The sequence below is a fragment of the Sapajus apella genome, unplaced genomic scaffold (genome assembly GCF_009761245.1).
Source record: "Sapajus apella isolate SASKATOON/1434 unplaced genomic scaffold, GSC_monkey_1.0 scaffold6, whole genome shotgun sequence".
Classification (NCBI taxonomy): domain Eukaryota; kingdom Metazoa; phylum Chordata; class Mammalia; order Primates; family Cebidae; genus Sapajus; species Sapajus apella.
Genome location: NW_022436946.1, coordinates 13,613,717 through 13,637,881, shown reverse-complemented (window position 1 = coordinate 13,637,881; position 24,165 = coordinate 13,613,717). Strand labels below are relative to the sequence as shown.

Below are 24,165 nucleotides of genomic sequence, written 5' to 3'. Positions count from 1 at the left end.
CAGCTTTCCAAGGAAAATAAGACAAAACTACTGTAGAGAAAAAATGTAGTAACAGTAACAGCAGCAGCAGCAACTGTGAAAACCATTTATCATAATAGGCATTGTGCTAGAAGCTTTATATAATCACATCTAATTCCTATAGACACCTAGCAAGGCAGGCAATTAGCATCCACATTTAACACTGAAAACACAGAGGCAGAAATTAGAAGTGGTCAGAAAGGGTCTGAATCTAACCTGGTTTGACTCCAAAATTTGCTTGGTTTTCATTCATCATGCTCATTCCTGAGAAAGGGATTAGACAAACTCACTTGCTGGGCTATCTGGAGAAGACTGAGATGGGGTTCAGGAGCCTGAGTGCAGGTGCATTTTTTTTTTCCTTTCACTTGTTTTTTTTCTGATGAGAGAAAGCAACAAGAGGGGTTGTGCCCACAATGACCTGTTCTGACCCTAGGAGAACTTCCCTCACTGCTTTGTAAAAGTTCAGCCATGCATGGGCAAGCATGCACACAGTCACGACGAGTTTTACTATTTCATAATATTTCATAATATTGATGAAGACACAATAAAGTCACAGTTAGTCATAAAGAAAAACTGACAGGTCTCCAAGACTACAGAATTTCTAGAAGCAAGACCTTTGGGAAAATGATACAAAATCCACTTGCTACGAAAACTGTATTTTTCTTCTTTTTTCTTTCTCGCCTCCCTTCTCCCCAACTCCCAGCTTAATTAAAAGGTATAAAGTGAAGAGAGAACAATAAACAATTATCATGGTAATTTAATAGTAGATAAAAGATAAATGTGGCTTTCTCTGCCAAAATTCAGGCTACAGAATATAGGTGTTCAGAAAGTACAATGTACAACTGTTTTAAATCTTACTGATTTGTGTTTCATCGAAGTGAGATCTTAATTTTATGTTCAACTGCACTACTGATAGGTTACTACCTGCTATGGTTTGAATGTATGTATCTGCCAAAATTAGCATGATGGAACCTATGACCCAATTCCATAGTGCTAAGAGGTGGGGCCCTCAGGTGATTAAGTCATAAGGCTCGAATTAGTACCCTTATAAAAGGGCACGAGGGTGCTAGCTAGGCTCCTTTTTTGCCCATCTTTTCTGCACATGAGGACACATTATGGGCCCCTCTTGTCCTTTTTGTGCCTTTTACTATGTGAGGACGCAATAAGAAGGCTCTCACCAGACACTGCAGGCCAGCATCTTGATCGGGCTCAAGAAAATAAAGTTATTTTATATTATCTAGTCTCAAGTTTTTGTTATTAGCAGCATAAACGTTCTAAGACAACACCTGAAAAATGTGTGCATAATGTATAAAATCTCTAGGATGCACTTAGGTGAACAAGGCCACACTGCTCCTATATTCTAGGAATTACAGTCACATGAGCCAGCCACCCTTACCCCTTTTTTTATCTTACAAACCAAAATGCAGTCACTTTCTGACCCTCTACATTTTGCTTCCCACTTAATAATTTTATTCACTGGGCTGTCATAAAGAGTTTGAGCTCTTCTAGTTCAGAATTAAGCCAGTATTATGTTAACAATTAAGCAAACCTAAGCAGCTTTTTTTTTCCTTTAAGAGTAAAGGCCTGGAAGAAAGGAAACCGTGGTGAGACAGCAATAAAAATGCAGTGAAAAGAGAGCAAGAAGCAGAAGTACAGACTGATACAGGGAGTGGCTGGCTCAGTGGCTCGCTTCATGCCTGGTCTCGCTCCTTCTTTGAAGGGTAGACTTGGGCTGATGGCTAGTTTAATTGTGCTGGGTTCCATTTGAACTCAATTTACTACAATGAGCTGCTGGCCAAGCTGGGCAAGTTAGTTCGGTTGGCTAGAGCAGGAGCTTGAAGGTCAAAGCACCAGCCCTGTCTGAGTTCACCCACAACAGAATTCTGTAGCATGATCACAGACAAGTACAATGACAAATGGGTGGGAGGTGTGTGCCGGGTGACTATGAATATGACTCAGCACAATATTTAAGGAGCAGTCACTGTTCCAGGCATTAATAATACAAAGATAATCGTACTGAGGTTAAAGTCTTCAGAAGCAGATAGACATAGAAATACATAATTAAAATGTAATCTAGTAAGTACCATGATAGAGATCTCCATAGGGGCACAGAGACAGGTAAGGGAGGTTTCCTGGAATAAGGGACATCTGGGCTGACCCTAAACAGTGAATAGGCATGTGAGTGGGAGGCACCCCTTGCCAAGGAGAGGGCATCATAAACAAAAGCAGAACTTATGCCATCAGTCATAGGGAAAAAGAAGAGGATACATATCAGCTTTTTATCAACTCAACTACAAAACCTATTAACTTCTTTGTAAATGAAAAATTGCATCTTTACTCACTTAAAAATGCTTTTTGTTAAAATAAGAATTTTTTCTCATTTGTTGCAAGGGGGAAACTATACATTTTGTATATTACATGTTTACTGCTTTGTAGTTTTAGAAGATGAAAACAAAACTTTAATAATAATTAAGATCTAAGAATTATGACAATGAGCAAAGAAGTCCAAGGACACAACACTCTCAAATGCCAAACAGCATAGTATTAGTATAAAATTATTTTTAAAGTCTTCACACACAAAAAAAAACCCTCCCCTAACTTCCTCTCTCCCCAGTCTCTTGGTAATCTCTATCCTACTCCCTACTTAGGAGTTCAGCTTTTTTACTCCACTTAACAGTGAGATCATGCGGCACCTCTCTGTGCCTGGCATATTTCACTTAATATAATGTCCTCCAGGTTCATCCATGTTGTCCCAAATGACAGTATTTTTTCTTTTTTTGGAGACAGAGTCTTGCTCCGTCATCAGGCTGGAGTGCAGTGGCACGACTTCGGCTCACTGCAATCTCTGCATCCTATGTTCAAGCAATTCTCCTGCCTTAGCCTCCCGAGAGCTGGGACTACAGGCACACACCACCACACCAGCTAATTTTTGTATTTTTAGTTGAGACGGGGTTTCACCATGCTGGCTAGGATGGTCTTGATCTCTTGACCTCGTGATCTACCTGCCTTGGCCTCCCAAAGTGCTGGGATTACAGGCATGAGCCACCGCGCCCAGCAGAATTTTCTTATTTTTTAAAGCTGAATACTAATCCATTGGGTGTGTGTGTGTGTGCGCGTGTGTGTATGTGTGTGTGTGTGTGTGTATATACACATGACATTTTCTTTATTCATTCATCCGTTGATGAACACAGGTTGATTCTATATCTTGGCTGTTGCGAATAGTGCTGTAATAAACATGGGATTTTACAGAGATCTCTTCAACACATGCTAATTTCATTTCTGGCAGACCTATACCCACCAGCATAACATAAGCTTAAAGACTTATTTTAAAGATAATTTTGTTTTTGTATTAAGAGGCAGTATATTTTAATATTTTATCATTTTCTCCTAATATATACCATCAAAACCACTTATATGCAACCCCATTTACCTATGGTGCTGTGTTTATATTGCAAAAAAGAAGTTCAGGAAATAGTAACATAGAGCACAAAATGTTCATGAAATCAAATAATTAGAGCTACAGTTCACTACTTTGCTCATAAAATTAATGTTGTTTCAGTAACTGTTTCCTTAGTATGTCTAATGATTTTATCTTTTTATTCATTTTGCCATTGAATTTTGCTATTCTTCCTTCCCCCGTTTTGATCATGCATACCTTTGCAAATGTAGGAACTCTGCTATTAGCCCCTTAAGCTGAAGATCAGGGCATGAAACTTCAGAGTTTCGCGGCCCCTAGAGATGGTCAAGAATCCCTCTCCCCCCGCACCCGATGACAGAAGATGCTTTGAGTAGTTACAAATTCCAAACTACAGGTCGGGGTGTGGTGGCTCCAACCTGTAATCCCAGGACTTTGGAATGCTAAGGTGGGAGGATTTCTTGAACCCAGGAGTTTTACATCAGACTGGATAACATAGGGAGACCCTTTCTCTACAAAAAATAAAATAAAATTAGCTAGGCACGGTGGTGCAAGCCTGCTGTCTCAGTTACTTGGGAGGCTGAGGTGGGAAGATTGCTTGACGCTGGTAGAGGTAGAGGCTGCAAGTGAGCTGTGATCATGCCACTGCACGCCAGCCTGAGTGACAGAACAAGACCCTGTCTCAAAACAAGAACAACAACAAACTAATTTCAAACTACAAAGTAAATCTTCCCAATTTCCTGCCATGAATTTTTGGATCAAACATAAAACTTTTAAAAAGTGATACTGACGGCTGGGCATGGTGGCTCACGCCTGTAATCCCAGCACTTTGGGAGGATGAAGCAGGTGGATGACTTGAGGTCAGAAGTTTGAGACCAGCCTGGCCAACACGGTGAAAGCCCATCACTACTAAAAATACAAAAAATTAGCCTAACATGGTGGTGCATGCCTGTAATCCTAGCCACTGTAGAGGCTGAGACAGGAGAATCACTTGAACTTGGGAGGCAGAGGTTGCAGTGAGCTGAGATCGCCCCACTGCACTCCCGCCTGGGTGACAGAGTAAAACTGTCTAAAAAAAAAAAGTGATACTTAAAATAGTTCTTATAAAACAAAGTTTCAAAGCTCTTCTGTTTAAAATAGTGGTCCTTATTTGAGGGTTTGTATGAAAATCACCTGTGGGCTTTTAACACCATGCAATCCAAGTCTCACCCAGACCAGCTGAGCTGCAATCTTGAGGCACTACTCTCAGCTGTGTATTTCTAAATGGCTCCCTAAAGGATTCTGATGTACATCCCAAGTTTAGAAGCACTGACTCACAGAATTTCAACTAGAATCATCTCCCACATGCTAAAGTGATTTTTCACATTCTTCACTGGTTGGCAAAACACCAAGGTTCTGGGTTTCCTGAACCAATGGTTTAAGAGATGCTGATGGGCTTCAGCCTCCCCCCTAGACCAGCTGCCTTCAAACTGGGATATGTGTGCTCCTAAGGGTACCGAAAGGCTTTCCATGAAAAGGATTTTAAAAGTTTTTGTGCTTTGGACTCCTCTGGCACCTGGTAAAGTCAGGCTGAATCCCTTCTCAGGATAACACTTTTAAATGCATAAATCAAAACAGCATTAACAAGAAAATATAACCATATTCAGGATAACTATAGTTTAAATATGGTTATGCTTAAATATGGTTAAAACAATCCATATTTTAATACATTAAAATATGTATACTGTAGAAATATATGTGTTCTTTTATTAACCCAGTAAATAATAAAATCTAGGGGCATGTCTAATAACTGTCATGATTTCAAAGTAGTGATCAGTTCAAACCACCTCTTGAGGTATCTGAAACAACTCTGATAAGAAAACATCTGACTTCCGTTGATGCTCACACTACTTTAGGTTTGTTGCTTACATTTGTAATTAAAGGAAAAGCTCAATTTCTAGGTGAGGTTAGTGGAAAAAAAAGATGAAATTATTTTCCTCATCCAAATTCACAAACACTTGGAGTTAAAAACCTTACTTTAATATGTGTACGTGGGGGGTTAAAAAGCAATCAGTTTCCAGATTCTTTCCTAAAACCTTTTATACCTTGTTTCTCACATACATTCCCCTTCTACTTTTTTCTTTTTTTTTTTTTGAGATGGAGTCTTGCTCTGTCACCCTGGCAGTGCAGTGGTGCAATGCTGGCTCACTGCAACCTCCACCTCCTGGGTTCAAGCGATTTTCTGCCTCAGCCTCCCTAGTAGTTGGGACTACAAGCGCATGCCACCAGACCCAGCTAATTTTTGTATTTTTAGTAGAGGGGGATTTCACCATGTTGGCAAGGCTGATTTTGAACTCCTGATCTCAAGTGATGTGCCTGCCTTGGCCTCCCAAAGCGCTTAGATTACAGGCATGAGCCACTGAGCCCAGCCCCCTTCTACTTTCATAAGGCACACCTGTTACGCATCCTGAATATTACGTGGTTTATTGTTCGGGGTGCTAAAACCTCTGAAATGTCACTGAAGAAACGAGAAAATGCCCTGCTCCTGTAGAAGTGCCCTTAAGAGCAAAACAAGAAATACTGTGAGAGCAGGGCCTTGCTTCATGCAGGTGAAAAGTCTTCTGTCTCCTTTGTATTAATGCATCATTGTCAAAAGGCACAAATTAATACTGATAGTCTGCGACTTACGATGGTTTGATTTACAGTATTATTCGACTTTATTCCATGTTATATCATGTCAAAATTTCCTCACTTTTTAAGTCCATTGTATGTTTTACAAATTTATTTTCTAAGGTATGTGAAAACAAAAATGTTTGAAGCCTGACCAACATTTCTCAAAGCCTATGAGAAATCAGCTTCGGAGCCATGGAGGTTCATGAGCCTCCTTCATCAGAAACACCGTGGGTATTTATTTAAAACGCAGATTCCTATGCCCCAACTCAGATGTACGAAATCTGAATCTCTACGATTGGGTCTGGGAATTGGCACTTTGAAACAAGAATCATACTTGAATCTGATGTATACCAAAGTTGAGAACCACTGCACTATGCTACTGTACTGCTTTGCTTAAATCTTCCAGACACTATTGTTTCAGCCATTTTCCGGACCCATATTTATCCTTTCAATCTATAGATAGGCGTTTGTTACAAGCTAAATGATACGAACTCAACACAAGACATTGATGCTTATTCAGAATTTGATGGGAAGTGACCAGAGACAATGCCAGTAGAAACCATCTCTTGGTGCATCACTTAGCAATTTTCAGTGGTATAGAATAGTGATGTTTTCCTTAACCTGTTCCTTATAATTTGTTATCAATTTTGGATAAGCTGTAAACAAGCCCATAATAGAATAGGGAGGCAAATATTCCTTTTTAAAAAAACATGGCTCTACCATGTGAACTAATAATTAAACAATGGCTCTGCTATCAAATTATCGTCAGAAAGAAGCGTTAGAGCTCCAAGCATTTGGTGTTCCATGGATGCTTTAAGCTTTTAAAAAATTGTCTAGGCTAAAATTACATTAATCATGCTACTTGAAGCTTCAGTTTTGGGCCTTCCATGCATAAAACTTCAACAAATGTCTCAGTTTAAAATTATTCTTGAAGAGGTCTGACCCTGCTACTCTCTACTTTGTAGAGGTAAGATGTGCCGACTAACTGCTCAAGCCTACACCTTTGTTACATCTCTCCATTTTCATATAATGCAACAAGTTCAACTGTTGGTTAGAGCATGTGATTCCACTAGTAACTGACAATGAAGGAGTTAAAGACCATCCATCCCACACTGTGCCAATTTGGCATATTTATTATTTCAAGCTGAAACTACTTGAGAAACTAATTGCAGAAAGGCCTTTCTGATCTGTCCTTTCTTAAGGTGGCAAGCCATAAAAATTCCTTTGAGGATGCCTTCCCTCCACTAGAGACAGAAAATAACTTTTATCGCCAGAGGTTGGAAGCTGCTGCTGCAATGAACCTGTACAAATAAACTTACTGAAGAAACCTTATCTTAAACTAGCTTTACACCCCCGAACAACAGATCTCCTAGTGACCTCTAGAATTTACTGCCCCAGCCCAGATCCCTTTGTCCCGTCATTTCTTCACAAATTTATTATTCCTTGTCCAAAAAGTAAAAAAGCTGTCTGCTTTGGCCATTTCTTTGAACCCTTACTCTGTTGTACTCCCTATGTACGTGTAAAAATTTATAAAATCTCTATCCTTTTCTCCTGTTCATCTGTCTTATGTTAATAGGATTCCTAGAACCAGCCAAAAATCCCACTTAAGAGCTAAGATGGGTAGAGGTGACTTTTAGCCTCTCACAACCACCTATTAATTTTCCATGGACTTGCCAAGAAGTGAGATCTTGAATTTGTCACTCAGTAGCCAGCAAAAGCTCAGTTCCAAGAAGCCATATTCATGGAGGACATACAGGAGGCACATTCATCGATATTTTCCAAAATCTATCCCAAACTAAGAGCTGTGTAATGAATAAGATTGTCTCTGTAAAAAGGTATAACAAGATTTTGTTATATGTGTATAAAGATATAACAAAAACTGAGTTTCTTCTATACTCTCACAACCCAATCAACAGACAGCACTTACTGTGACCTCTAGTTGCCAAAATGTGTGGGGATTTTTTCATACCAGCAATGAATTCTGCAGCAGACACCAGCTGGATATCCTCTAATTCAATTCAATTCTGATACTACCTGTTGTAAACTGGAGTTCTGACAACCCCTCCTCATGGTTCAGTTAATTTGCTAGTGCAGCTCACAGAACTCAGGGAAACACACTTACTGATTCATTATAAAGCGTATTACAAAGGATACTGATGAACACCAGATCATCAGAGGTGGAGAGGGCACAGCATGGGAGAAGGGACATACCACCATGCAGGAATTTCCACGTGTTCAACCTTCTGGAAGCTCCCCAACCCAGTCCTTTTGAGCTTTTATGGAAGCCTAATGGTGATAACCTTCACCCCTTCTCTCCAACCAAGAAGTTGGGGAGGTGGGAGTGGGGTTGAAAATCCTGCCTTAGTCTTTCCTGTGACCAGCTCCAACCTGAGACTACTTAGGGGCTGATGCCACCAGGAATCTCATTCGCATACAAAAACACACATCACTTTAGAGATTCCAAGAATTTCAGGAGTTTGCATGCCAGAAAAAAAAATGAGAACAAAGAACAAATACATATTTCACAATATCACAATCTGCTTTTAAGGCTAATCAACAACGTTAGCATACCAGACACCCATATTTGAAAAAGTCAGTGTTGTAACATTGAATGCTCAGTCTGCTTTCAATGTTTTATTAATAATTTCTACACAGAACAGTCAAGGATAATTTTTTTTTTAATTTAAGCATTTATACGGTAATGACCAAATTATTTTAAACAAAAACATCTCCCCCACAAACATTTTTGGGTATAAAATTTGTCTCCGCTGACATCCTAAGTCCATGGGTAAGTTATACAACTTCACAAGCAGCCACTGGAATGTATTCTATTTCTATATGCAAAGAGACTATCCTTTTCAATCTGTATCATGGTATTAACAATACCAACCTCTACTGAGGTTTAATCTAAGAAACATGAAACTCATCCCCCCAAAACTTGTTGTGTCTCTTGCTTAGATATTGCTGAGGTTACATCTGAACATTACATAGAAATTACTTTACAGTGATAGTATTGAGAATAATTGTATTCTAAGTAACAGATTCCTTTTCTCTTAAGTGAGTTGAACATCTGGCAAGGCTTCCCATTTGTAACTGCAGTTTGAAAGCTTAGGGGCAGATTGTGATCCACTCAAAGGACTTGCCTTTGGAAGCGCATTATTTCCCGTTCCATTTTATCTTCGAACTTTTGGTTCATCTTTTTTTCTTTCTCAAACATTTCTAATTTATGGTACTGCATTATCCTTTAGGTGTTCTTGTAAACAATTTTAGAACAATGAAGAGTATCACAAATTTTTCAAAAAAACAGGAAAAAAGTTTTAATGTTATTTGAATTAAGATTTACACTTTATGATAATACACGTTAAACTGTAATACTTAAGGAAAAATTTAAAGTCTCCAATGATTGTCTGAATAAGTGGGTGTTCTTTCCAAAATAATGTCAGGTACTTGGTAAAGTTAAGAAAAAAACCTCTTGTATCAGTATCAGTTTATTCTGAGTCATCACCTAAAACTTTTCTTAGGCAATGACTTCATATGACACCGTGCTGCTAAAATACCATAATATTAAAATGCCAACTTTTCCCAAAAATCAAGCATGCTCAAGCAGTTAGAAATAAGAAGCTGCTTAAAGACTCTGAAGGAGTATAAGTCCGTCCTGGGAATCAGGTAACAATGCTCTGGTGTCTGTGCAGGAAAAACATTACGTATGAAACTAACTTGCAATAAGGTCCTTTTAGCAACATGATTATTAAAAAAAAAAAAAACAACAACCCTTCTATCATGAGTCTTGCCTTTTAAAAGGCTATGGTTAATGACTATGAATTCTTACAAAGGACTCCCATTCTACAAAACGGCATTATAGCAATGCCTGAGAGATACAACATCCAGAATGAAAAAGAAGAGAAAGTAATAAAGCAATCCTTTCTATCAGTTGCCGAGAAAGGGGAGAAAAGAAACTATTAATATTTTATTATCTTTGAAAAAGCCTCATGTACTGTTAGAATGACTAGAAGAATCCTTCCCCCATCCATCAATGCATCTGTTCCCCACTTAAAGCATGCCTGCATACAATATTCTAGGTACCAGGGACACAAAAGCTGTGTTCAGGTGGGGAAATTTAAATTTAAATTTAAGGCAATTTAAATTTAACAAAGTTTAACTGAGCAAAGAACAATTTGAGAATCGTCCAGTTCCCCAAACCAGAAGAAATTCAGAGTCACTCCGTGCTACCATATGGTTGAAGATTTATGCAAAGAAAAAGGAAATTGATACACAGAAAATGGGAGTGAGGTGTAGAAACAGCCGGATTGGTCATAGCCCTGCATCTGCCTTATTTGAACATTGTTTGAACAACTGTCTGCTGTGATTGGCTGATACTTGGTGATTGCTGAGAGATTGGGTCTGCCTAACATCTGTCTAGACATCCAATTAAGTCACAGTTTACTATGTACCAGGAGATATTTAGCCAAACTTAAAATATGTAAGGAGCCAGCTTTAGGCTAAACTTAATTTAAAGGGGGACAGAAGTATGCAGGGGCTCTGCCCACAGGGATGCGAGCATTAGCCAAGGATGGCACTAATGAACTTACATAAGCAACTGGGTTAAGGCCTCTGAGAGGGAAGAACACAGTTCTTGAAATAATACAACAAAGGAACCTCAATAAAGGCAAGTGTTTAAAATTCCATTTGCAGGCCAGGCATGGTGGCTCACATCTGTAATCCCAGCACTTTGGGAGTTCGAGACCAACAGTGGCCAACATGGTGAAAACCTATCTCTACTAAAAATACACAATTAGCTAGGTGTGGAGGTGCATGCTTGCAATCCCAGCTACTCAGAAGGCTGAAGCAGGGGAATAGTTGGAACCTGGAGGCAGAGCCAAGATTATGTTGCTGCACTCCGGCCTAGGTGACAAGAGCAAAATTCCATCTCAAAAAAAAAAAAAAAAAAAAAAAAAATTCTATTTGGCTTCTGTTTAATAAGTCTTTTATCCTTTCACCAACACAATTCTAAGTAGAAAAGTTATAACTAACTAAAACAAATTAGAATCCAAACATTTCCAAGATTTCTTCACATGTTTTAAAATAGCAATTTCCCACTAACAATAATCATAAATGTAGATTTTTTAACTGAATTTTTAAACAGAATTCCCAGCACAGAATATTTCTACCAGATTAAATATTTAAATTTTAATATTAAAATACTAAAATGCAAATAATATAGTACTTCAGAATAAAATAAGCTTCTCAAACACTAAATTATCATTTCTTTAAAGGTTATTAATTAAAAAGAATAACTCTTTATTCTTTAAAAAGATATACCACACTTTTTATAGAAAGTAGATAACATTTCTGGGAAGAGGAGACACCGAATACCATAAAAATCAATGTTCTGTTTTTTGAAGGTCACTGCTGACGGGGCTCAGGGAATTCTACCTCAAAATATGACTGTAGAAGACAAAAATTTGGTACCCCAAATATACCCTTCTGGCATAAGGATTTTGAGAAACAGCAGAAACTGGAAAAGCTCTGAAAATAGAAAATAAGTTACCCTTTTGTAAGAGAAATTTACATCCATAAAGGTGTCTCCATCTCTGTACCAGAAAGGAAGGGATGGCTCTAAATCTAAACTAGAAACGCTTATCAATGGAGAACGCACCTACTTAAATCTGTGCAACAAACCTTACTCTTGTTTAGACACCTAAACACCTGATCATCTCTCTGAAACAGGTTTTCTCTACAACTCCTTTGTTTCTGCAGACATGTATTAAAGCCATCTACTAGACATTTACAGGCATACCTTTAATTGCACTTCCCTTTATGGCATTTTGCTGAATCTACTCTGCCTGTCCTCTATAAAAGGAACAAGAAAGCTGGATAACAGCACATCTGTTGACAGCATGGTTTACTCAATATTTTAAGTCCACTGTTGAGACCTGCTATTCAGAAGAAAATATTTTTTTCAAAATATTACTGTTCATTGATGATGCATCAGGTCACCCAAGAGCTCTGATTGAGATGTGCCAGGAGATGAATGTTGTTTCCATGCCTGCTATCACAACAACCTATACCGCAGACCATGGATCAGGAAGTAACTCTGACTCGCAAGTCTTATTTAAGAAGTAAATTTCTTAAGGCTATAGCTACCATAAATAGTGATTCCCCTGATGGAGCTGAGCAAAGTAAATTAAAAACCTTCTGGAAAGGATTCTGCATTCTAAATACCATTAGGAATACTTCGATGCATCGGAGAAGGAGGTCAAAATGCCAACATTTACAGGAGTTGAGAAGATGATGATTCCAAACCTCATGGATAATTGAGGGGATCTAGACTTCAGTGGAGGTTAGTAACTGCAGCTGTAGTAGAAAACAGCAAGAGAACTAGAATTAGAAGGGGAATCTAAATGCTGAATTGCTGCAATCTCATAATAAAACTTGAATGGATGAGGAGCTGCTTCTTATGGATGAACAAAGTAAGTGGTTTCTTAAGATGAAAGCTACTGGTGAAGATACTAAGAAGGCTGTTGAAATGACAAAGGATTTAGAATATTACACAAACTTAGAGAGGAACAGACCCCAATTTTGAAAGAAGCTATCAATTTTAAAAAGCTATCAAACAGCATTGCATGCTGCAGAGAAATAAAAGGAAGAGTCCATTGATGCAACCAACTTCACTGCCATCTTAATGTTTATGACTCTCTAAAGGCTCAAATGATCATCAGCACTTTTTAGCAATAAAGTTTTTTTTTTTTTGTTTTTTTTTTTCCCTCTGTCACCCAGGATGGATGGAATACAGTGGCATGATCTTGGCTCACTGCACCCTCCACCTCCCAGGTTCAAGACTGTCATTCCTCAGCCTCCCAAGTAGCTATGATTACAGGTGCACACCACCACGCTCAGCTTATTTTTCTATTTTTAGTTGAGACAGGGTTTCACCATGTTGGCCAGGCTGGTCTCAAACTCCTGACCTCAAGTGATCTGCCCTCCTCGGCTTTCCAAAGTGCTGGCATTACAGGTATGAGCCACCATGCCCAGCCAGTATTTTTAATGAAAATATGTAGGTTGTTTTTTTAGATATAATGCTCACTTAATGTACTATAATATAGTGTAAATATAACTTTTATATGCACTGGGAAACCAAAAAATTAGTGTGACTGCCTTGTGAAGTTCACTTCATTGCAGTGGTCTGGAACTGAATCCAAATTATCTACAAGGTATGCCTGTACTCTGGAGACTCAGTAGGTATTATCTAGGCATCTCTCAAGCATACATGAAGTATGTATGTTAACAAACTTCTGTTAGTTTTCTCTTGTTAATCTGACTTTTGTCACAAGTTCTCTTCCTAACTGAGAACTTGGGAAAAGTTATATGTTCCCCCATGCTAAGACTAATACGCCACTCAAAATGAATGGAGAGAAAACTTTTCTATTTTTCTCATGGGTATAATTTCAAAACATTCTGATGGCAGCTCTTGGCCTATTGGCTATAAAACCTGTGTATAACATTCAGTGTATTTCAACAAAGCTTAATAATTGATGAACATCCTATGTCATTAATTTATAATAAATCCAATCTGTTTCAGAGTTTTCAAATGCACTACTTTAGATTCTGTCCCAGTGGTAATTAGCTAATGGTGACAGTCTTTAAACTCCTTTATTTGCACTTGTCATATACGCCTTCTGGACAGAACAATCTTGTCAATGTTCAGTGAGTGACTATAAGGGTTGTGGCAGTGGTCAGGCTGATTACTTTGCCTAACCGTGAGGAGCTTTTCTCATCATTAGAATACATGTTAGAATAAAGAGACTTCCTCCATTAGATACAAATGGGTAGAAAATTTTGTAATTATGATTATTTTTACCATTAGAGTTCCCAACAAATTTTGATAATTTAATTAGGTTTTCTTCCTTATGTCAATATGGAGGTAATGGATAAAATATTGATTTAATTTGGTGAAATAACATGAACCTTTATTTAAAAAAGGAACTGAGTGCTTGCCTGGATACTGAAGAAATAGCTTCAAAGTATTCAGCCAAAGCTGTTTATTACTGACTTTTATCAACAAATGCAGATCACTTAATTTTAACTGCAAGCGTTCACTAAGAGAAATTAGTCTTTCTAATGATGCTTTTTTGTTAGTTTTGAAATTATGCAAGATATTAATAACGTTGTTTCTTTCAATGTTTCATCTCCATATTTATATTTCAACCTCTTGGTACTCTGTTTACCCAGGAACACAGAGCTCAGAGGCTCTTCCCAAACTGCCAAACACTCCAAAAACAGGTTTTTAGTAGGGTTTACCCAGTTCCAACTCTAAGCCACAAATGATAAGCCAGCCCCCACCCATCAGAATCCATTCATTATCTGACCTATTAAGCCCATCTGAATAAAATGCTAATTTGTATTTAAATGCTCATGAAGACTTAACCCTACCTAAATGACCTGTCTGTCTGTCTGTCTGTCTTTGTGTCTGTGTGTCTCAGGGTCTTGCTCTGTCTCCCAGGCTGCAGTCCAGTGGTGCAATCACAGATCCCTGTAGCCTTGACTGCCTGGGCTCAAAAGATCCTCTCACCCCAGCCTTCCGAGTAGCTGGGACTACAGGCACGTGACACTATATCCAGCTAATTTTTGGTAGAGATGGGTCTCACTATGTTACCCAGGCTGGTCTCAAACTCCTGGGCTCAAATGATCCTCATGCCTTAGCCTCCCAAAGTGCTGGAATTTCAGGCATAAGCCACTGAACTTGGCTTGGAAATGTCTTTTAAATAGCAAGCAGCCAGGTGTGGTGGCTCACACCAGAAATCCCAGCACTTTGGGAGGCTGAGGTGGGAGGAACGCTTGAGCCCAGGAGTTTGAGATCACCCTGGGCAACATAGCAAGACCCCATCTCTAAAAAAAAAAAAAAAAAAAAAAAAAAAAAGCCTGGTGAGGTCTGCAGTTACCTTTCATCTAAAGGACTACTTGAGATGTTAAATTTGGCCAACAGAAGAGACACCTGGAGACAAAAATTGCCTTGAACTTATGCTACTACTTAAAGACTACATTGTACATAGTCATGAGTTTAGAACCACCTTCACCTATAGCTGAACTATTCCTTTCTAGATCCATGGTCAGACAATCCCTCATCTTTCATCTAGTGTATACTCTGAAGAGGAATATTAGACATGTGCTTCCAAATGTAGCAATGAAAACTCTAGAAATATGAAACGTAGACAGGTATAAATAGCAATATGTGAATATTAAAATAGAGTTACAAAGAACAACATTATATAATGATAAAAGGGTCATTTCACTAGGAAGATATAATAATTATAAATACATATGCACCCAATATCTGGTCATCTAAATACATAAAGCACACAATGACAGAACTGGAGAGAGCAATAAACACAATACAATAGTAGGAGGAAATCTGGATTCCCCACTGTCAATAATGGCTAGAACAACCAGACAGAAAATCAATAAGAAACAGAGGACTTTAAAAACATGATAGACCAAATGGACCTAACAGACATATAGAGCACATTTCACCTCACAGCAGCAGAAATGCACATGAAACATGCTCCAGGATACGTCCCAAAACAAGTCTTAATGAATTTAAGAAGACTGAAATGACACCAAGTATTTATTCTGACAACCACAGGATTAAAATAGAAATCAACAGCAGAGAGAATACAAGATAATTCACAAATATGTGGAATTTAAACAATATACTCTTAAACAACCAATGAATGGGTCTTTAACAACTCACAAATGGGTCTGAATATGTTACCCCAAATAATCTTTATTTTATGGATTTTGAGCCAAATGCCACTGAGAATCTGCAGACTCAATATGAAGCTCTAAAATTGGGGCACAAATTTTCTTTTTGTAAAGGAAATTTATATTTATATAGGAAATTTCATTTGTAGAGATATTTCCCTCTATCCCAGTAGGGATATGATGACTCCTAACTCTTATCAATGGAGAAGACATCAACTTAAATGTGCATACAAAACCTTACTAAACAACCCTTGTTTATTATACTTTTCCTGGTCACTTTCCCATAACTTGTTTACCCAACCCCAAAGCCCCAAGCCTCCACTCCTTCGTTTTAGTCTAAGACAGTACTTAAGCTCAAATTCTAATCAACCACTTAGGTTACTCACAGCTGTGTGCTCCCAAGTGTACATGCATCATGCACATGCTAATAAACTTCTGTTTTTCTGTTGTTAATCTGTCTTTGGCCAGTCTAATTTATAAGGTCCCTGCTGAAAAACCTAAAATGAGTAAAGAAAAAGACTTTTTGCTTTCCTTACAGGGAAATTATAAAATATCTTGAGACATATAAAAACAAAAACACAACATACCAAAACTTACGAGATGCAGCAAAAGCAGTACTAAGAGGAAAATTTATAGTTATATATGCCTACATTAAAAATAAAGAAAAAGGCCAAGTATGGATTACAAGCTCATGCCTGTAATCCCAGTACTTAAGGAGGCCAAGGAAGGAGAATTGCTTGAGCCCAGAAGTTCAAGACGAGCCTGGGAAACATAGAAAGACCCCATCTCTACATATAATAATAACAAAATTAGGTGGGCATGGTGGCATGTGCCTGTGGTCCCAGCTACTCGGGAGGTTGAGGTGGAAGGATCACCTGGGTCCAGGGGATCAAGGCTGCAGTAGGCCATGATTATGCCATGGCACTCTAGCCTGGGAACAGAGTGATGTCCTGTCTCAAAAAGTAGAAGAAAGAAGAAAAGAAGAAGAGGAGAAAGGAGGAAGGAAGAAAGAAGGAAAGAATGACAGAGGGATAGATGGATGGACAGATGGAAGGAAGGAAGGAAGGAAGGAAGGAAGGAAGGAAGGAAGGAAGGAAAGCAGGCAGGCAGGAAGGCAGGCAGGCAAGCAAAACATTATACCTCCAAAGAGCAAGAAAAAGAAGAACATGGCATAAAGTTAGTACAAGGAAGTAATAATGATCAGAGCAGGAAAAAAGAGAATATAAAAACACTGGGGAAAAACTAAATAAAGTTCTTTTTTTTTAAATACAAAATTGACAAACCTTTTGTAAGACTAACCAAAAAAAGGAAAAAAACAAAAACAAAAACATACTAATATTGAATCATGAAGAGATTAAAAAATCTAAATACACTTTTAAATAGTAACGAGATTGAATCAGGAATTTTAAAAAATCCCCCAAAAGAGAAGCCCAGGACCAGATGGCTTCACTGGTGAACTCCACCAAACATTTAAAGAAGAATTAATTCCAATCCTTCTCAAACTCTTCCGTGAAACTGAACACTCCCGCACTCAAATTTCGAAGCAGTGTTACCCTTATCCCATAGCCTAAGACATGGCCAGCCAAGACAAGCAAACTATAGGCCAATAACCCTGATGAAGACAGATGCAAAAATACTCAACAAAATACTAGCTACCTGAATTCAACAGTATATTAAGGGAACAAATGAGATTTATTCCAGGGATCCAAGAATGGTTCAACATACACAAGTTTATAGATGTGACATACCACAGTAGCAGAATGACAGATTTAAAAAAAAAAATCACATGACCATTTCAACAGCTACAGAAAAAAAAATTTGACAAAATTTGATATCCTTTCATGACAAAAGCTCTCCATGAACTTGGAATAGAAGAAAATTTCCTTAAGACAATAAAGGCATATATGAAACCTCATAGCTGACATCAACCCTGTAATGAAAAACTAACAGTGTTGAGATAAGGAAAAAGGCAAGGATGCCCACTCTCACCACTTCTATTCGACACAGAGCTAGAAGTCCTTACCAGATCAATTAGGCAAGAAAAAAAAAAAAAAAAAAAGAAGCACCAAAAAGGAAGAAGTAAAACTGTCTTTGTAGATGACATGATCTTATATGTAAAAAACTTTAAGAATCCACAGAAAAGCTGTTAGGACTAATAAAGGAATTCAGTAAAATTAAAAGATACCAAATCAACATACAAAAACCAGCTGCATTTCTACATACTAACAACAAACTGTCCCAAAGGGAAATTAAGAAAACAATCTCATCTATAATGGCATCAAAATTTATTTAGGAATAAACTTAGTAAGGTAATGAAAGACTTGTATACTGAAAAATCATAAAACATTGATAAAAGAAATTTTAAAAGACACAAATAAATGAAAAGATATCCTATGGTTATGGACTGGAAAACTTAATATAGTTAACATGTCGACACTACCCAAAGGAATCTACACATTCAATGCAATCCATATCAAAATCCCAATGGCATTTTTTACAGAAATAGAAACACAGTCCTATAATTCGTATGAAACCCTGAAGACTTTGAAGAGTCAAATGATCAGGAGAAGGAACAAAATTGTAGGCATCACACTTTTCTATTTCAAAATAGATTACAAAGCTATAGTAATTCCAACAGTACAGTAATGGAATAAAGACATATAGACAAAGAGAACAGAACAGAGAGCCCAAAAATAAGCCCACAAATATAGGGTCAACTGATTTTTAACAAGAGTGCCAAAAATACACAATGGGAAAAGGACAGTCTGTTTAACAAATAATGCTGGGAAAATGAGATATCCACATGATTAAGAAAGAAATTAGACCTATACACAAAAATCAGCTCAAAATGGATTAAACACCTAAATGTGAAGCCTGAAAGTGTAAAACTTCTTAAAACAAAACAAAACAAAACAAAACATAGGGCAAAGGTTCATGACAGTGGTCTTGGCAATGATTTCTTGAACACGACATCAAAAACACATGCAGTAAAAGCAAAACTAGACCAGTAGGACATAAACTATAAGGCTTCTGCATAGCAAAGAAATCAACAGAGTGAAAAGGCAACCTACAAAATGGGGAGAAAATAATTGCAAACCATATTATCTGATGAGGGGTTAGTATCTAAAATACAAGGAATTCTTACAACTCAACAACAATAAGACCAAATAATCCAATTTAGAAGTGGGCAAAGAAACTGAATAGACGTTTCTCCAATGACAGCATACAAATTGCCAACAGGTATGTGAAAAGATGCTCAATACTAAGAATCATCAGGAAAATGCAAATTAAAACCCTCATGAGCTGTTAGGATAGCTATTATCACACCTGTTAGGATAGCTATTATCAAAAGAAGAAAAAAAAAAAACCCCACAAAAGATAGCCGGTGTTGGTGAGGATGTGGAGGAACTGGTACCCTTGTACACTGTTACTGAGAATGTAAAATGGTGCAGCCACTATGGAAAACAGTATAAAGGTTCCTCAAAAAATTAAAAATAGAAATATCATATGATTCAGCAATCCCACCTCTGGGTATTTATCTAAAAGAACTGTAATCAGAACCTCAAAGAGGTATGTACACTCACATACTTACTGCAATATTATTTACACCAGCCAAGATATGGAAACAAATTAATGCTTAATCTACAAATGAATAGATAAAGGTGGTATGTACGTACAAGGGAATATTATTTAGTCTTTTTCTAAAAAAGAAGGAAATCCTGCCATATGGATATCTCTGTAGGACATTATGCTATGTGAAATAAGCCAGTCACAGAAGGACAAACACTGCATTATTTCACTTACGATGTATCCAAAACAGTCAAACTCACTGAAGCAGAGAATAAAATGGTGGTTGCTATAGGCCACGGGGAGGAGGAAATGCGGAGTTGCTATTCAATGGGTATAAAGTTTCAGTTATGCAGGTGAATAAGTTCTAGAGATAGGATGTACAAGACTGTGCTTATGGTTAATGATCCTGTATCATACACTTTAATATTTAAGAGAGCAGATCTCATGTTAAGCATTCTTACCACAATGAACAAAACAGTTATAGTATATTAGTATATTGGCATAACTCTAGGAAAGTAATTTAGCAATATTTATCAATTGTCATGAAAAAGTTCAAAATTGTTGACTCCATAATCCCACTTCTGAGGCACCAACTTAACGAAATGTTGTAAGATACGGAAAAAGTCTTATACTTAAAGACATCCATTAAAGTAACACATGTGACTGTAAAAAATCAAAAGCAGTAATAGTCAATGGGGGACTATTCCTTCCACAGATTGTTTTCTAGCCAACGAAAATAAAAGTATTTAAAGTAGGGCAGTACCAATGGATAACTGCTCACAATAATAAAAATTATTAGATCATTAATATGCACATTGATGCTGAGAGGGAATACATGAAAATTGCTAAAGCTGCATTAGGGTGAAGAAATTACAGATGATGTTTCTTTTTTGTTTTTGCCAAAATTTCTGTAATGCTAAACTTGAATCATTAAAATAAATACATTTACTAATTATAAACATGAAACACTGTTTATAAAAAGATGCTTGGAAAACAGACATTTTTGTTAGTTGAAATTGGTTTATCTTCCTAATTCATCACCTAAAAACAGTTTACATATCATAGAAAACAAAACGAAACAAGTCTGCCCTGCAGTTTTTCATTTGGAAAGACTGATTTCTTCTAGGTTAGAAGGGTTCTCTGTCACGCCCCCATTGTTCAATACAAGCAAATTTACAATTTCCTGGGCTGTGACTTGCAGAATGCAGCCTCATCTGCCATCCTGGGACTAGACTCTTCCTTTGGGTTGAGGTAGCTGTGGAGTTGCTGTCAAAATAAACACCACAGTGAAGCAACACCCAAAGTGTATCTGAAGATTTTTAAAAAATTAACTGCTTTAAACCCATAGCATACTTAATAATTCCTGAGAAATACAGCTCTCCACTAGACCCAATGAGAACACAACATTTCCATTATACATGTCCTAAGGTATATGGAACACTTAAGTTCCAATATCAGGATTTCAATCAACTCAGTTGCTATTGGTTATAGAGTATAACTTATAGAAAAAGTTTAAAACCCTCTATACAGTTGACATAATTGAGAGTATTCCATCTTATTCCTAACATCCATTGTATACCTTTAAAAATATTTAAGAAAATACACAGTCAAGAATATAATTAAGAAGTATTTAAGAAAACTCCAAATGCCATGTTTTATAACTAAGAGAATTCTCACTTACATATAGCTACAATTCATGTATGGAAACAGCTTTTGCTTATTGATTTGAATCCAATCAAAAATCCTGATTTTATGTTTTACCTTGATCATGACTGAAACATTATTATTGAATACTTACATAAATTGTGTATTTCATTTATGAGAAAAGTAAAAATGCAAATTTCAAATTTTCAAAGAAGGCTTAATAAAACATATAAAAATGTTGATCTTTGACTATTTTATAACTGTTGTGTTAAAGAGAATCATGAAACTTTGCATTGCTAATATTGGATCAAGTAAGTGGAAAGCTTAAATATTAACATTTACTTTCCTTGGTCCTTTATCACATGTTACTTGCGATTCAGGCCATGTGAGTTTATATTGTCTGTGATAAGATATTAGAAACACATTTATGTAACCTAATGGGTTATAATCCAGAAAATGGATTAAGGCATTATCTTTCAAACTAGAATACGCCTTGCAAAAAATATCCTCTGAGAATACTGATGCTTTTAAGGACTGTTTGGGGTATTCTGAAGAAAGCTACAGATCAACACATGTAACTGAAATATAGTAAAACTTACTCACATGCTTTAGGGTTTCCTCTCTAAACACTATTAGGAGTTTTAGATTTTGGTGAACAAGCTGCCTTAGGTATTAAAAAGTAGGAAAATTCCTATTTATGATATGTAGTCATATGCTAATGATTCAAGCCCGTATTCTCACATATTTAAAAACATTAGGTTTTAAAAGACCAATTGGCTTGTAGTTCACTTAAAATATATTTATTTATGTCACCCGGAGGCTCTGATTAAAAACAAATAAATTACATTGTTAGGATGGTATATGAAGCCAGGCACAGTGTCATGTACTTGTAGTCCCAGCTACTCAGGAGGCTGAGGTGAGAGGACTGCTTACTTGAGCCCAGGGGTTCCAGCCTAGCCTGTGCAGCATAGTAAGATCTTTCTCTTAAAAAAGAAAAAAAAAAGATGGCATACCAGTGCTTGCAATTCAGTACAAAAATCTCAGGTCAGAGACTAGTCACTAGAGAATGACTCAGTAAAATGTTATGAGAAAGGATTGGGGCTTTTAATGTATTATTTATATCTTAGACTATAAATGGCAAATATCAGAACTTGAGCATTTTTAGGTTATGTGACAGTATGTATTACCAACACCATATCTTTCCTAAGCTTCTGCCAGTTCTTTCATTTTTGTCTCATTTCTAGAACATACACAGCAGACTTTTATGTTTAAACTTGAACAACTCTGCCTGGACAGTGTAGCAGATTCACGCGCAACACATTTCCTAGAAAAAGAATCTCTAACTTCTATCCTTAATATGCCCCTGCCAGTATACTTTTGCCTGTGAATACCTATGTGGAGGGGACGTTAAATTCCATTTAACTGAAGGTACTTTGAGGTCTCAGGAGGTTTTGATGAGCATTTAAAACTTTAATTTTACAGGCCGGGCATGATGGCTCAAACCTGTAATCCCAGCATTTTAGGAGGCTGAGGCAGGCGGATCACCTGAGCTCAGGAGTTTGAGACCAGCCTGGGCAACACAGTGAAACCGTGCCTCTTCTAAAAATACAAAATTAGCTGGGTGTGGTGGTGCACGCCTGTAGTCCCAGCTACTAGGGAGGCTGAGTTAGGAGGATTGCTTGAGCCCAGGAGGCAGAGGTTGCAGTGAGTCAAGATCGTGTCATTGCGCTGCAACCTGGGTGACAGAGTGAGATACTATCTCAAAGAGACAAAAACAGAAATCCTTTAATTTTATTGATGCATGTTTCAAAGATGACTTATTCTAAATATCATAAGGCTCAGAAAAGTAAAAGTTACTGGAAATCAAAGAATCGTTTTCTTTGAGGAAATTTCCACCAGATTTTTATGCAACATAATTGTGCTCAATTAATACATCTTAAGAATTTGGTCCCATATCATTTAAAAGGCATACCATATACATAATGATATTTATGAAGAATTAAAATATTAACCAGAAATACCATTTTCATTTATTGAATATCTATTATGTTTCAGAATGTATTAAGTGCTTTAAATACCTTGTCTCATTAAATTTATTGCAGACAGTGAGACTGCATAAAGACCGCATGTTAGGAAATAAGTCTTCATACTGTATAGAAATGAAAACAGGCTCAAAGAAGCAATTTGTCAACATAAATGGCTAAATTATGAATAAAATCCACATCAATTTGACTTTAAAATCTATTATCCTAACTACTATGGTACAGTGTTTTCCAAATAATTTTTTTTTTTTTTTCAAAATTTACTTTAGTCTTTTCACTGTTTTGCTGGGGTGTTTTTCCCCTTTAACTAGTGATATTTTGGCAAATACAGACTAGAAAGTCAAAACTTACAATCTTATTAAGGAAAGAACTTGCATTGTTTTTTAGTTTATGTGCAAGTAACACTATATAATTTGCTTTATGGGATATAGATCCTTTTCTTGTGCATAACTCACTTGATCTCAAATTAAGGCGATTTTAAAGAGGAGGAGACTGAGGCTCAGGGAAGTTAAATGGGATTTGGCTGTGGTCAGACGAACATTAAGTGTTGGAGCTGAGTTTTGAAATTTGGTTTTTTGACTTTCAAATACAATAGTCCATCTTCTTGGTAAAGGTACAGAGGCAATGTAAGTTTGAGAACAGCTAGTGTTTGAGTGCTTTGCTTAACACGATTTGCAGCTTCTAAAAAATATGCCAACCATAAAATTCCTGGTAAAGGAGCTTGAGGTAGCCACACAGCATGACCTTCATAGTGTATGTGGAAGGGGCTGCCCCTCCCGAGGTGGCTGAGCAGAACTCTGGCCTCACCCAGGCTTCAGACAAGGAGAGATGTTATTGAGCCTGCGACCTGGCATTTCACCATGAAATTATCTTTCTGGAGTACTCAATTTAATTAGTAGGAAGAAGACTTCCTGATTTTTTCTTTTCTGCTCAAAACATTGTTTGAATCATCTATGATAACAGAAGATATTAACATTGCATGTTGACTTTCTTTTCCAAAAGTTAGAACAAATCAGCCATGGTCTGTCAACTACAGTAGACAGACTTATCCATGGTTTCACTTTT

At 37.1% G+C, this 24,165-nt stretch overlaps 1 protein-coding gene and 1 long non-coding RNA gene across 22 annotated transcripts in view; both read right to left on the bottom strand.

The window, feature by feature from the left end:
• MAP7 (microtubule associated protein 7) overlaps positions 1 to 24,165 on the bottom strand; it is a 199,708-nt gene that overhangs the window by 90,090 nt on the left and 85,453 nt on the right. Inside the window, exon 1 of one of the 21 annotated variants that reach the window (XM_032274680.1) lies at positions 235 to 1,234. The exons of the other annotated variants lie outside the window; for them this stretch is intronic. Coding sequence (XP_032130571.1) covers positions 235 to 280 — 46 coding nt within the window. The 5' untranslated portion in view covers positions 281 to 1,234. Of the gene's footprint in view, positions 1 to 234; positions 1,235 to 24,165 lie in introns of those variants that run through there. 21 annotated transcript variants of the gene reach the window in all.
• LOC116549247 lies at positions 2,525 to 22,583 on the bottom strand. Its single transcript, XR_004267769.1, has 3 exons — positions 17,434 to 22,583; positions 13,372 to 13,374; positions 2,525 to 2,537 (listed from the first exon to the last, which is right to left on the bottom strand). It is a non-coding gene; the product is annotated as an uncharacterized LOC116549247 (long non-coding RNA).